Raw genomic sequence first — 13,729 nt, 5'->3', positions numbered from 1 at the left:
AGGTGCCCTCCAATTTTTTGGGTCACTTAAAAAGGGCACTAGAACTTTTAATTTCCGTTAGAATGAGCCCTCTTGCGACATTCTAGGACCAATTGGTCGATACGATGACCCCTGGGAAAAAAAAGAAAACAAAAAAACAAATAAACACGCACCCGTGATCTGTCTTCTGGCAAAAAATACGAACTTCCACATTTTTGTAGATAGGAGCTTGAAATTTTTGTTATAGGGTTCTCTGATACGCTGAATGCGATGGTGTGATTTTCGTTAAGATTCTATTACTTTTAGGGGGTGTTTCCCCCTATTTTCCAAAATGAGGCAAATTTTCTCAGGCTCTTAACTTTTGATGACAAAGACTAAATTTGATGAAACTTATATATTTAAAATCAGCATGAAAATCCAATTCTTTTGATGTATCTTTTAGCATCAAAATTCCGTTTTTTAGAGTTTCTTTTACTATTGACCCGGGTCGCTCCTTACTACAGTTCGTTACAACGAACTGTTTGATAATTCTGTAATAAATTGGGTTAAATCTGGTAGCTTTTCCATATTCTTAATTTAGCTTATGTGTCCCCATTTGTCGACACAATTGACGATTTTATCGACAGATTCTTTATATCCCCCCTCCAAACTTATAACTTTAGCCGCGCCCCTGACCTCAACAACAGTTTGTTTTACAAATATATACGTGAATCTTCACCAATAAATAGTTTGCCACTCTTAGTTTTGCTTGTTGTTTTCTAGTCTAGAAATATGTTGTCGCAAGTGAAACCACTCATAAACTTGATCAACACTGGTCATATTCTTTGTTTAGTTTATTCCTTGTCTAATGTTTATCAATCCCAGCCCAAAATTTGCCACATGGAACTTCAATGGTTCCATTACATTTTTCTGTAGGAAGAAAATGTTTTTGCAGGATCAAAATTATAGAGAACCAAATTACATCTTTTAGACCCATTTTCCAACCGTTGCAATTTCAAATCAGCATGCGATAGTTTAGCCTGTAAAATCAAGTAATACTTCTTCATCTTTGACGTATCCTTTTTTTTTTTTTTTAAAATAGCTATTGTTACTGCTTCTCTTTATGCTCTTGTTAAATCAATTGCTTCACTTCATATTCAAACCGATACTCATTATTATGCGTAGTTTGTAAAAAGGAGCCGAAATGTATCAACACGATGTTTCTATGATCATGTCACAGGTTTAGTTAGAAAATATATAATTCTCTAAGAAAAAGTAAATTTCACCACCGAAGAATATGCACAGTTTGTTACAAATCACTTTCAATTTCATTGATACAGAAAACCGACTGTGCAACTCTGGAGTCAAAGACAAAAAATCAACTTGTTTTACAACACTTTTGAGCTGCTTCGCCCCAATATTCGAAATCAGCACCATTGACTACCCTAAAAATTACCCTAAAAGTAATTGCAGATGTATGCCACCCATTGAAAGATCCAGGCCCCTGGATCGCAGACTATAAGTGGCTGGAGAGAGCTTGAATAGCCTCATTGTGAGAACATAAGAAGCTTTGAATTTTCTACTATTTATAATTCCTTCCCCTGATTCAGAATGCGGTTTTATCTTTTTTCCCAGCTTAATCTGCCTTTCCAGATTAAGTTACGCTTCACAGTAGCGAAATTTTTTTACAGTTTTTTACCACATACATTATGTTTACTTTTCATACATATGAGCATACCCAGACACAGGACGAACTTAAAATAGCATGCGAATAACAAAATGTGGATGAAATTGACCATTTTTTGAAAGCCTAAAATAAGCCTTTCTTTAAAACAAACCCTTAAAATCGATGTTTTCTTATATAATTTAAACAATTTTTCATATTTTGGCAATATACGTAAATATTAACCATATTCTTTTTTCTTTTAACTTACAACACTGTTTCCCTTCATTGTTTCCCTACAATGGATTTTATTAAAAATAGAAACTAAAAATAGCAGTTCTTTCCCCTTTTGGGATTCTCCTTTTACTGAAGCCATTTTGACTATTTTACTACTATATTTTGCTCTTTATTCTTCTGGGACTAATAATGTTGCTTTTACCATTTCGTGATAACCACAAATAATATACATTTAGTATAATGAAAGACATAAATAAAGCTTAAAAAACGAAGAAAAATATACTACCACCATATACATAAACTAAAAAAAAAACTTACAGCAATTTCACGACAGGCAGACATTGATAGGCCAGTACCTTCTATTAGTTTGAGAGCATACTCTTTCTGATCGCCCCTAGAATAAATTAGTGTAATTGAAAATTTTCTGATAATGTACAGGTAGCTACACTTTGACAAGAAATGGCATTCTGTCTGACCCTCACTCTCTAAGCCTTAATCTGTTCATATGGATTGAAGAATCACATGCCTCAACTATGTATGCTGGAAAATTAAGTATGCAGCGAGCAGTCATTCATTCATTCATTCATTCATTAACTAGGGCTTATAAGGTTTTAAAATGCTAAATATAAAATTTCACCCATTCTTGATATTCTTGTTGCTCCTAAATTTTCTATACAGAAATTTATTAGGAAAGCGAGATTAGTAATTAGAAGACTTTATAGAACATAATAGGAGCATGTAAGTACATCAAACAGTTTGTGGTTTAAATAAAGAGCGAATCCACTCAATAGTAACCGAAACTCTAAAAAACGGAGTTTTGACATCGATGGATACATTAGAACGATTGGCTTTTTATCTTGATTCTAAATGCATAAGATTCATTAAGTTTAGTGATATCCATCAAAACTACGAGCCTGAAAAAATTGTCTAATTTTTTAAACAAGGGGAAACCTCCCTCAAAAAGAAGAAATCTCAGTAAAAATTGCACCGTCAGAATCAGCATAACAGAAAACTTTACTATAGAGGTTTCAAGCTCCCATCTGCAAAAATTTGAAATTGTGTATTTTTTTTCGCTGATGAGAGGTCACGGATACGTGTAAGTTTATTTTTATTGGTATTTTTCTTCCCCTCCCCCATCATATCAAACCAATGGTCCTAGAATACCGGGGGATGGCTAATTCGAACTTATACTAAATTACAATTATATTAAGGAACTAGCCCCCCCCCTTTCACTCGGGAAATGAGAATCTTCCAGGGGGAGGAAAGTTTCCGGGGGTAAACTTTACAAGGAAAATATTACACTGAGGGAATTTGCCATTATTCCCACACAAAATCCTTTTTATTTGTCTTACTTTTATCATTGCTGACTCATTTTTGAATGTGGAGATATTCCGGGGGAATTGTCCCGGGGAGGAGGGATTCTCATCGGGGTTGAATGTGTCTGGATGATTTTTCCATGGGGAAGGGAATATCTGGGAAAACATTTCCACGGAGGGGCGGTTTGCGGTATTATTTAAAAAACGATCAAAAAATTAAGATCTTTCAAATGAAAATATGCTAGGGAAAATTCTCCAGATGGAGTTGTCCGTAAGAAATTTTCCAGGGGAATATTCAGCGAGGATAGACTTGCCCGAGAGAATGTTCCGTGGGGGAGGGAATTCTCCATTGAGGAACGGCTGGATTTCTTGACATTATTTTAGATCAGAAATTAATTATAAAAAAAAACACACACGTTTCTTCAACTGAAAGTTAGGAGTAAAGTTAAAAATTTAAACGAACAAACGAACTAATCACCTCCCCCCCCCCTCAAAAGGCCCTGAAATTTTAAACCTAATACCCTCAGCTGTTCTCAAGATATTGCAGATATGTTTTTTGGAAAAACTGGATGCACATAGTATCTTATGATTTAGTTCAACACGCCCCTCAACATTGCCTGAGGTTACGCCTTATTACACATAACCTTTCCGAACACACTCAGAATCGAAAATTCCCCCTTTTCATAACGATAATTTTCACAATTAAAAAAGAGCAAACTGTATAATTTACAATTCTTTGTCTGGGGGCTTTAGGGGGAATTGGATCGTTGGAGGCATATTTACTAGATCTTTTCCCTATTTGACCAAAATGGCTTTTTAAAAATTTTGATCGGTGTTTAGGGGAGGGACCAAGTAAAAAGGACAAGGAGAGGGGTACTTTTAGTCCTAAAATCATTTTTCAGTCTTTACTCAACATACCCTGCAAGTTTCAACTTATCTGCCGTTACTTAGATATTGCTAATAAGCTCTTTTGGTAAATGGCATGCACATAGTATGTCTTGATTGTGTTTGGCATTCTTCTCCAAATCTTTGGAGGGCTACGCCATTCCAATACGCATAGTTATAAGACCTTTAGACCAGTCAGAACAATATGAGTGTTTCAAAACTTTGACCAAATATTTTCGGAGTGAGGGTAGCTAAAGAAGATATGTGAGGGGGCTGACAGACCTCCAAACACTTTAAAACATCCCCTCAACATGTCCTGGAAGTTTCAACTTTATACCCTAAGCTGTTCTTAAAATATTGGATATCCGTCTTTTTGGTAAACTGGATGCACATAGTGCCTTTTGATTAAGTTTAAGATACTCAACAGCATCCTCCAAAGCTTCATCAGGATATCCTCAACCTTTTTGGATGCGACCAGAATCAAAACTTTTTTCTTTTCCTAACGATAAACACTGCATGTAAACAATGGATAAATTGCATTATTCACAATCCTTGCCGAAGGGCTGTGTGGGCATGGCGCTCCTTGAGGCGTATTTATTAGAGCTTTTAACTACTCTGAAGAAAATGACGATTACAGAAGTTTGACTACTGTTGAGGAGAGGGGCACATAAAAAGAGAAAGGAGAGGGGGACTGGTTGTCTTCCAACCTCTCTTCCACATCTCCTCAGTGCACCTTGAAAGTTTCAACTTAACACCATCATTTATTCCTTGGATACTGCTGATATTTCCTTTTTTCAGCCATCCAGGACAAAGTGTGTTTTGAGTGTATTTGGCATCCCTCTCAACACTTCCTTAAAATTTCACCTTAATACTCTAGTCTCTTTTGGATATCCAGCATCAAACATGCCTTTTTTTCTTCGTAAAAAAAAAAAAAAAAAAAACAAAAAACATATATATATTAGAAATGGTCAACTTGCATAAATTACAACCCTTGGACACGCGGTTGAGGGGATAGTCAACCCCAAAGGGATATTTACTTGACCTTTGGACTAGACTTAACGAAATGGCTACCTCAAAATTGTGATCAGATACATTGGGGGAAAAGGTCATTGGCCGGGGGGGGGGCTGGTTACCCTCTGATCATTTTTTATCCTTAAAAAGAGAACTATAAACTGTTATTTCTAATCAAATGAGCTCCCTTCGAAGCTTATATGATCTCCCCTTCCATAATAACCTTATATGTTAACAATGGACAACTTGCATAGCTTACAGCCCTTGTTCTGGGGACTGTGGGGTGTTTTGTCAACCCTGAAGGCATAGTTTTTTGCTCTGGACCAGGAGCTGAAGGGGTAGTCAACCCCAAAGGCATAGTTATTTGACCTTTGGAGTATTTTGAATAAAATAGCTATCTCGAAATTTTGATCAGATGCATTTGGAAAAAAAGAATGTTGGGGGGGCTGGTTACTCTCCTATCACTTTCAACTCTTACAAGGTACACTAGAACTCTCAGTTTGCGATCAAATAAATTCCCTCCAAAGTTAATACAACCATTTCTTCTATATAAAGTGCCTCTGAGAAAAAAAATACACTGAAGTCTTGTAGCTCATTACTATAGGTAATGCTACAGTGTTGCCAGTGATAATCATGACCTAGTTTTACAGTCAGAAGTCAGAATTATTGAAACCCATCTCCTCAAGATCAGCTCAAAACTGAATTACCAATTTATAGTTTATTTCCAGACACAGCTACAAATTTAAAGGGAATTTATTGACAGCTGGAAACTTTGACTTACTCCATCTTTAGTCAAGAGAAAGGTTCCCATCCCCCTCAGCAGAGTAGAAGGTCATCCAATCCGTTCTCTGAGTACATTCATGATCGAGCAGTTGAACAGTCCATATTGTACTGAGGGCATGGATTTTCTTCCCAATTTTAATGCTCTTACATTTTGAAGCATTAAGTTCTAGTCTCCAAGCATCAGCCTGGAAAGTAAATTTATCTAGGTCCCTTGTGTTTACATAATATTCTCTGTCATGTCCATGGCCAATAAGTTTGAGTCATCAGCATAGAGGCTTACTTTGTTTTTCTGGATTTTTGGCACATCATGTAGATATATACTGTGTATGAAAAAAGTATTGCACTCCACTCTGTCTTCCATGGCTTAAAAGACCAACTCTTGTTGACAGCAATCTTAAAGACATCAATGGAGGGAGCAATTACAGCAGTATCAGGAGGATTGTTCCAATGGGTAATCACTCTATTGGAGAAATAGTGGTTGGGAACTCTTGTATCTCCCCTCTTCTGGGACAACTTCTTACTATGCCCCCTTGTCCTACAGGATTCATCAAACTGAAATAGATTTTGACATGAGGAGTCAGTATTCAAAAGCTTATAAGTCATTATGACACCCCCACATCTCCACAAAAGTGTGGGGAGCTCCAATCAAGGTGGATAGTCAAGATTCTTGCATCCATCAACAACTTTTATTACACATCTTTGGACATGTTCTAGTTTTTGTTGATCACCCTTGTTCAGGGGTGTTGCAACAAACATCCCAAATTCTGGTAATGGTAAAACAAGATCCTTGTACAGTTTGGTCGTAACTTGGGATAATCTGCTGTGTAGAGTACACTTGATTATACCAAGGGTCTCAGATGCTTTGGCAACTGCTGTTTGTGCATGCTTGTTAAATTTTAGCTCCTCGTCAACAACAATTCCCAAATCTCTCCCCTCTTTCAAATATTCAATCAATTGCCTTGAACCATCCCTTCCTATCATATGGTACTGCCACCTTATGTACTTTTTCCAAAAGTGCATTGACTTGGACTTCTGAATGGTAAATTCAAGTTTTCACTCACGGACAGAAATTGAAATCAAATTCAGGTCTTCTTGTATGGAAGCTCTTGTAACTGATGAATCTGTAGAGCCAATAAGCTTTGAATCATCAGCATAAAGGCTCACCTTATTTCTTGTCGCTTCTGGAGCATCATTAATGAAAACGTTCAATAATGTTGGAGCTGGGATTATTCCCTGAGGCACACAACTGTCAACTTCTGAGAAAAATTAATGCTTACTGGCTCCAAATATTTAGACTCTGCTTTCTTCCTGAAAGAAACTCACCCATTCTACAACTTCCAGATGGATACGGGTAGCTATTAGTTTTATCTTCAGCCAGCAATGACAGACATTATCAAATACTTTGGCACAATCTAAAAGGATCATGTCAACAGGAGTATTAAGATCTAAAAACTTAGTAATATAGTCATAAGCATCTTTAAGTTTTGTCTCAACTGAGTGCCCCAATCTGAAGCCATGTTGGCTGTTTGTGAGCAGTTTTTTGACAGGTAAATGTTTTGTAATTGCAGTATTTACAATTCCTTCAAGAATTTTACAAACTGTTAAGGTAATGCTAATGGGTTGGTAATTGGTGACGTTATTCCTACTTCCACCTTTGTGGACATGTGCAATATTTTCATTTCGCCAATCTTGAGGAACTACTTTGGTATCCAGAGACTTTTCAAACAGTTTTGTTAAGGGAGAGCAAGCTCCAAATGGGCCTCTTAAGGTTTGGGGGTGAGCTCCATCAGGGCCAACAGACTTATTTGGATCTAATCTTTTGAGCCTCAATTCTACATCCACGGGCTTGATGGTGACAACTTGCATAGGCTTTTCAATACTGTAATCCAGTATTTCTGGCAAGGGAGCATTATCTGGAGGTGTGAAAACTGACCTAAACTGCTTATTCAGGACTTCAGCAATATCTCCAGGATTGGTTATGCAAAACTTACTAATTGAGAGTTCTGTTACTGAGTGTCTACCAGGCTTTTGAACTTAGGCATATTTCCAAAAAAAATTTCATTTAGTTTCTAAAGCTGATGCTAAGCAATCCCCATACTTCCTTTTAGGTTCTCTTGTAAAGTGTGGGTCTTTATTTTGCATCAGTTTAAAATTGTTATAATTTGCCTGTGTTGTAATGTCCTTGTTCTTTCTCTAGAGTTTCTTATTCTTTCAGATTGCAAGCCTAATTTCTTGTGTCATGTAAGGGAGTATTCTTGGTCTTGGTTTCCAAGTGGTTGTGGTATATTCTGCAGTTGTCTGCGCAAGCACCCTTTTCAAATCAAGCCAAGCTTCCACTATATGTTTTTTTTCACAAATTTCTCAAAAACAATTACTGTATCATCATGCATACTCTTCGGCATTAACCTTGTTAGTCCTTAAAATAACAGTGTAGCTGTCACCTTTTAATTTTGGCACACTACCAAAAGCCAGTAAGCTACTCGTGTATTCATGAACTTGTTCTGTTACCATAGTAATAGAAGCTATATCTGTGGGATTATTTTGATCATAAACAACCGATTCAGCTTCGATATTTCTTTTTTGATGATTCTGGTCAGTGGCATTGCCAATAACCTGGTTTAACACTAGTTCATCTGCACACATCTCAAATGAAATTAGAAAGGCCAGATTGGCAATTTCTAACTTTTTTATATTTGCTTGATTTACTTCATTATTTTTTGGATTTGTCTTGCTTGGTTGAAAGGAAGAGGAAATGTTTGAAAAATCGAAGATATCCAGTTGGGGAGGAATATGATTGTTTTGTATTACAAATAGGGGGTCAGTAATAATGGACGAAATGTACCTTAATGTCTCTTCTTTTCTGTCTTTTAGTTTCAAAAGCCACAATGCAGACTCTGGTTTAAGAATTTCAAAATTAGTAAAACAGATTTCTGTCTGGCAAGCAAAGTCTTTAACACTGGGTTTTTTGATACATTATATTATCACTGGCAGAATGCGAGTAGGGTTTGGCCTGAACAGATACCTCATATAAGCAGGTTTTTAGTTTTCCATTGGTGGTGTCAAGAGTAGATGATGGGTCAATGGAAAAATGGCAGTGCCCACAGTCTGACAAGCAACTTCAAAAGGGGGGACGTCACTTCATGTTGGAGGTAAGGAGAAACTGGGATCAATTCCTGTAAGAGAAGGAACAACAGTGATCTAAGTTCCTTTCAGATATTAAGCATCCAAACTTTTGAATTTGGAGAACTGGGGGTGTCAGGTGAAGGTAAAACATGTGAGATTAAAGAATTTACTTGCATAGTTGAAATTTTCTTAGAGAAACAGTCCAGACAACACCAGCTCTCACTCAAAATAACTGCATCAATTTTGGCACACTTTCATGCTCCTGTATAGAACAAGCAATTACACCCTTCCACAGAGTTTGAAAAGACTGTCAGCCAACATTCAGGACAAACTAGTCTTTGTCTACCCATCTAATTTTTAAGAGGCTAATGGTCCAAAAGATAAACTTTGTTCACTGGGTAACAGCCATGATGCTCACAGGTTGGATACTAGATGAAGACTGAAACTTATAGCAATTGCAAGGTGGTAACTGAATTTATAGTATTTGCAATTGTAAGGTGAGAGCTTTTCTGACAGGGGGAGCTTGGACCTATATAAATACATTATATAACTGAAAGATGTCCTTTTAGTCAATCTTTATCCATACTTGATCTACCCATGGCTCATATTGAAAAACAAGTTTAAGAGTTCCTACCTTCAGGGTTGATGTGATGAACAAGACAATTCCTCTTCCTTCAGGGATTCACAAGATTTGAAACTATTGTAAACCCAGGGACCTGGATTTGTTCATCAGCAAGTGACCCCAATGTGTTCTTTGGCCTAACTTAAGTAAATGCAAACGGACTCACTTCAAGCCTGGCTGACATTACAACCTTAGTTTAATCTATTTTGGTGGTGATGCAGCCTACATTACTGTAAAGCACTAATAGTCCATATTTTTGCTCAATATAGCAATCATTAATGCTACTTAGCTCTGACTGACAAGAGTGGAAAGAAGAACTACTTGAAGACTCTCTGCAATTAACACTTGACATGACCCTGGCAGATGACAAATCATCATCTGTTGTAAATGTGGCTTAAATTTAACAAACTTAAATTATAAACATTACTATTCACATGGTTTTGGCAAGCAACAATTCTTTCTACATCTCCATTACCTGCAACTCTGGGGAGGCTGCAGGCTGTTCAGTTTTTTTGGGACAATCTTGTTGCCTTTAATCACCAAGTCAATTTCACCACCTGCTTGTCTTCTGTGAAGTTTGTCATACAATTTCTGTCTTTTTCTTGGTTGTTTTTTAATACAGCATTTCTGAACTGTACTTTAACTTTTGTCTCAAATGATTTCTTGTGAATAAATTTTTTGGTCTTGAAGTCAGGGACAGAAAACATAATTGGTGGTGGGTGTGGAGGGTTTGGGGTTCCAGAAGCCTTAGGATCCACTAGACAGTGGATATTTGATATAGGAACACTATGTAGATTGTAATTGTTAGCTAGGTATTCATGAACAAACCATGCATCATCTGTCTGACTATCAACTCCAAAGACCACTATATTTAGTCTTCTTTTGTGTCTATCATGGTCTTCAAAGATTAGAGTCTTTACCTGGCTTTCAAACTTTCCATTAAGGGCTTCCCCCAGAGCAGTTACCTCAGCTGTAACTAGGTCTTTCAGCGCTTGCTTGTCTGTGGCAGCACCAGAGAGCAGACCTCCTCAGAGAGCAGACTCATTCTTCAAGGCTTGTAAATTTAGTGTCAATTTCAGCTTTTGAATTGGAAAAAGAGTCCTTAACTGCCTCTTTAATTTTTGAATCCAAGTTCTTAATTGCACTGCCAAGGCTATTCAGTGAGTTCTATATGCTACTGTCCACAACTTTTGATATTTCAGAAGCATTTCTTTGCTTTTTGGGATGCCCTTGCACATGGGGTGTTTCTACTCACAGCCCATGCAGCAAACCATCTTTGTTAATATATTCAGGCTCTGAAAGATCAAGATAATCTGCACTCAACCATTGCTCACATACATCACAGTTCATAGCATTTGAGCTTGCATTAAGATTATCTTCACATGCAGCAAACTTGTCTATACCTTTTACTAGGCTAATATGTTTCTGTTTTCTTGCCACATCACAATAGCCTATTAGTAACACTAAAATCGAGAATAAAACTAATTTACTGTAGAATTACTCTCTAGTTGAAAAAGATGAAAATTTTACTTATATAGGCAATAATTCCTCAATGTCAAACCTTGATCATACTATCTCTTCTTTTCCCATGAACCAAGCCATAGTCTTCCATGAAAGCTTTTGCTCTGATCACCTTCTGATCTATGTATATATTGAGTGCATCAGTGCTATCAAAACTTCTAACTTCAAAAAAAGTTCAATATCCAAGATTGGAGCTGCACTAATTGCTAGTTATTTATGTTAGAGTGTGACTTGCTTCTTAATAAAATCAAGGTTCCATTCTATTTCCTTAGCCCTGATTGTAGTTCTTATCTTAGTGAGTTTCAGATTGAAATCCAGATTACTAGTTATCTTACAGAAATGAATCATGCACTTTGATGTGCAGAATTTATTGTGGTTCCAACAAGATGTGTTTACAAAAAAACAGAAGTGGCTGATTGGTCAAAAAACCTAAATCTTGTTTCAGCATGTGAATCAACTAAGTTATGGCTCTGAATTTGGAATGAATGTGATAGACTGCATTCTAGTATAGTTAACAATTTGCATCTAAGAGCAAAAACAAAATTTGAAAGAGCTCTTAAGGACCACAAAATCATGCTGATACAAAAAATGTAGACAATATAGCAAGTGATCCTTCTCTTTTGTGGAAAAGTCTTAAATGTTCCAAGCAAACCTTTACTTGTAATATTTCTGAAATTAAGGGGGTTGATTATTATAAAACTGAATTTTCATCACCTGATCCATCAACTGAACGTAAATTTGAAAAAGAGCTTAGCAATATATTGACTAAATTCCAGCAGTTTATCTTCTCAATTACTCCTTCTGATGTAAAGTGTGCTTAAAGAAAGATCAAGAAAAAAAACATCCACTGGTGTTGATCTGGTCTATGCTAAACATTTTAAAAAGACTAGTGATTTGCTTATGCAGCACCTCTTGCTGTTGTTTCAAATGCCAAATTCTTCATATGAGGTTGCACAACAATCATACTTGTTAAAAGTGTTAAAAATTTGTTAAAAATTTCTGAGTCTATTATTCTCAGTGAAATTCCTTGTAAGTGTTATGCTCCTCCACAGCAGTTTGGTTTCCAGAAAGAATTAAGTTGGGAGCATGCTCTTTGTGCCCTTTTTAATGTTGTAGATGATGTGGATGGATCTGGTGATTTCCTTGTTCTTAGTGCACTTGACAGAGCTAGAGCATTTGATTCATATATATTTACCCAGAAATTGCCAGGAGCTATAAAAAGAGGGGTTGATCCTTCTGGTACTAATTGTCTCTGTTATATGTATAGTCATCTTAAAGCTAAAATACAGGGGGTTCAGATCTTTTCAATATATTTGAGGGTGTCAGACAGGGTAGTTTAACTTCCCCTGCTCTTTTTAACAGCTCAGTTTTCTGCTGCTCAATGCTCTGTAAAGCAAACATGTATTTATGATGGAATTGATGTTTCTTTATTTACTGATAATATTTGAATCTAAGTTGCACCTTTTTGGGAAGTAAGAGAACTTTTTCTAAATTCTAGCATCAATATCAGCAAATTGGTCTGAATTTTAATTTTGATAAAATTGTAGCAATCACTTTTAATCTTAAGGGTTAATAACTGATAACTGAAACTTAATAACTGAAAATGAAGGTAAAATGTTGTTTTGTCAAAATTTCAATAGGTAGGCTATAGACTGGTTATGTAGGTGAATTTCAGGGCCTCTAGAGGGAGAAGGAGTGGAGGTGGGTACTTTAAATGCCTTCCTGGGATATACTTTAGCCTTTAGAGCCAGCCCTGAAAGTTTCATTTTTCTAACCTAACCCCTTTCTCAGACGGCAAGAAATGACTAAACTAGAATTTTACCTGAAAAATATATGTCTGCCTAAAATAGGTTTTGAATATTCCTATGATTGTTTTTGCAATATATAAGAAAAACCAACAAATATGCAGCCTATGACTTTATTTACATTTGCTCTTTAAGAAAATGAGGCATAAAAAGTCATGTGTATGACTTTATTTATATTTACTCTAAATCCAATTGTGGCACAAAAATTCATCTTTGTGACTTTAATTATACTTACTCCATAATAAAATCATGCATAAAAAGTCACCTGTAAAACTTTGTTTGATTAGATAAAACATGATATTGCTGTATAGTTGACTTTATACTTTATCCTTATAGTAGCAATTGACAATATTTTATAGTTCAAATACAAAGAAGCAATTTTTTATATATACTGTCAAATGTAGGTAACCCAGCTTGCATAGCCTATCCAAAAAAATGCATTTACATTATAAAGTTAGGCTAGTTCCAACTCATTAAAGGTTGCTCACTACCATTTGAAACATGAAAGACACTTCAAATATGATGCAGTTAGACACTTTAAAACAAATTCTAGGATATATTATACTATTTTGATAGGAACCCCATCCTCCCAATTATTAGTCTAACTCCATAATTAGGCTTCACAACTAATCACTCACTCATTCTTGCTTTTGGCTTTATAAACATGACCGTATGTTCCTCTGCCTACTTTACATCCTTCGTATTCAAATAGGTCTTCCACTTTAAGGCGTTCTCCAGCAAGTTTAACTTTGAAATCATAGTCCATACTAAAAGCACATGGATTTACTTTAAATAAATTAAAGTC

The 13,729-nt window shown here is 36.1% G+C and overlaps 1 protein-coding gene across 2 annotated transcripts in view; it reads right to left on the bottom strand.

The window, feature by feature from the left end:
* Positions 1-13,729, bottom strand: part of LOC136042428 (cyclin-dependent kinase 8-like) — a 43,218-nt gene extending 29,489 nt beyond the window's left edge. For both annotated transcript variants that reach the window (XM_065727401.1, XM_065727406.1), the window contains exons 1-2: positions 13,563-13,729; positions 2,177-2,252 (exon numbers count right to left, since the gene is read on the bottom strand). In XM_065727401.1, coding sequence (XP_065583473.1) covers positions 2,177-2,252; positions 13,563-13,690 — 204 coding nt within the window. In that variant the 5' untranslated portion in view covers positions 13,691-13,729. The remainder of the gene's footprint in view (positions 1-2,176; positions 2,253-13,562) is intronic.

This window comes from Artemia franciscana, chromosome 2 (genome assembly GCF_032884065.1).
Source record: "Artemia franciscana chromosome 2, ASM3288406v1, whole genome shotgun sequence".
Lineage (NCBI taxonomy): Eukaryota > Metazoa > Arthropoda > Branchiopoda > Anostraca > Artemiidae > Artemia > Artemia franciscana.
This window is presented reverse-complemented; position numbering and strand designations above follow the sequence as displayed.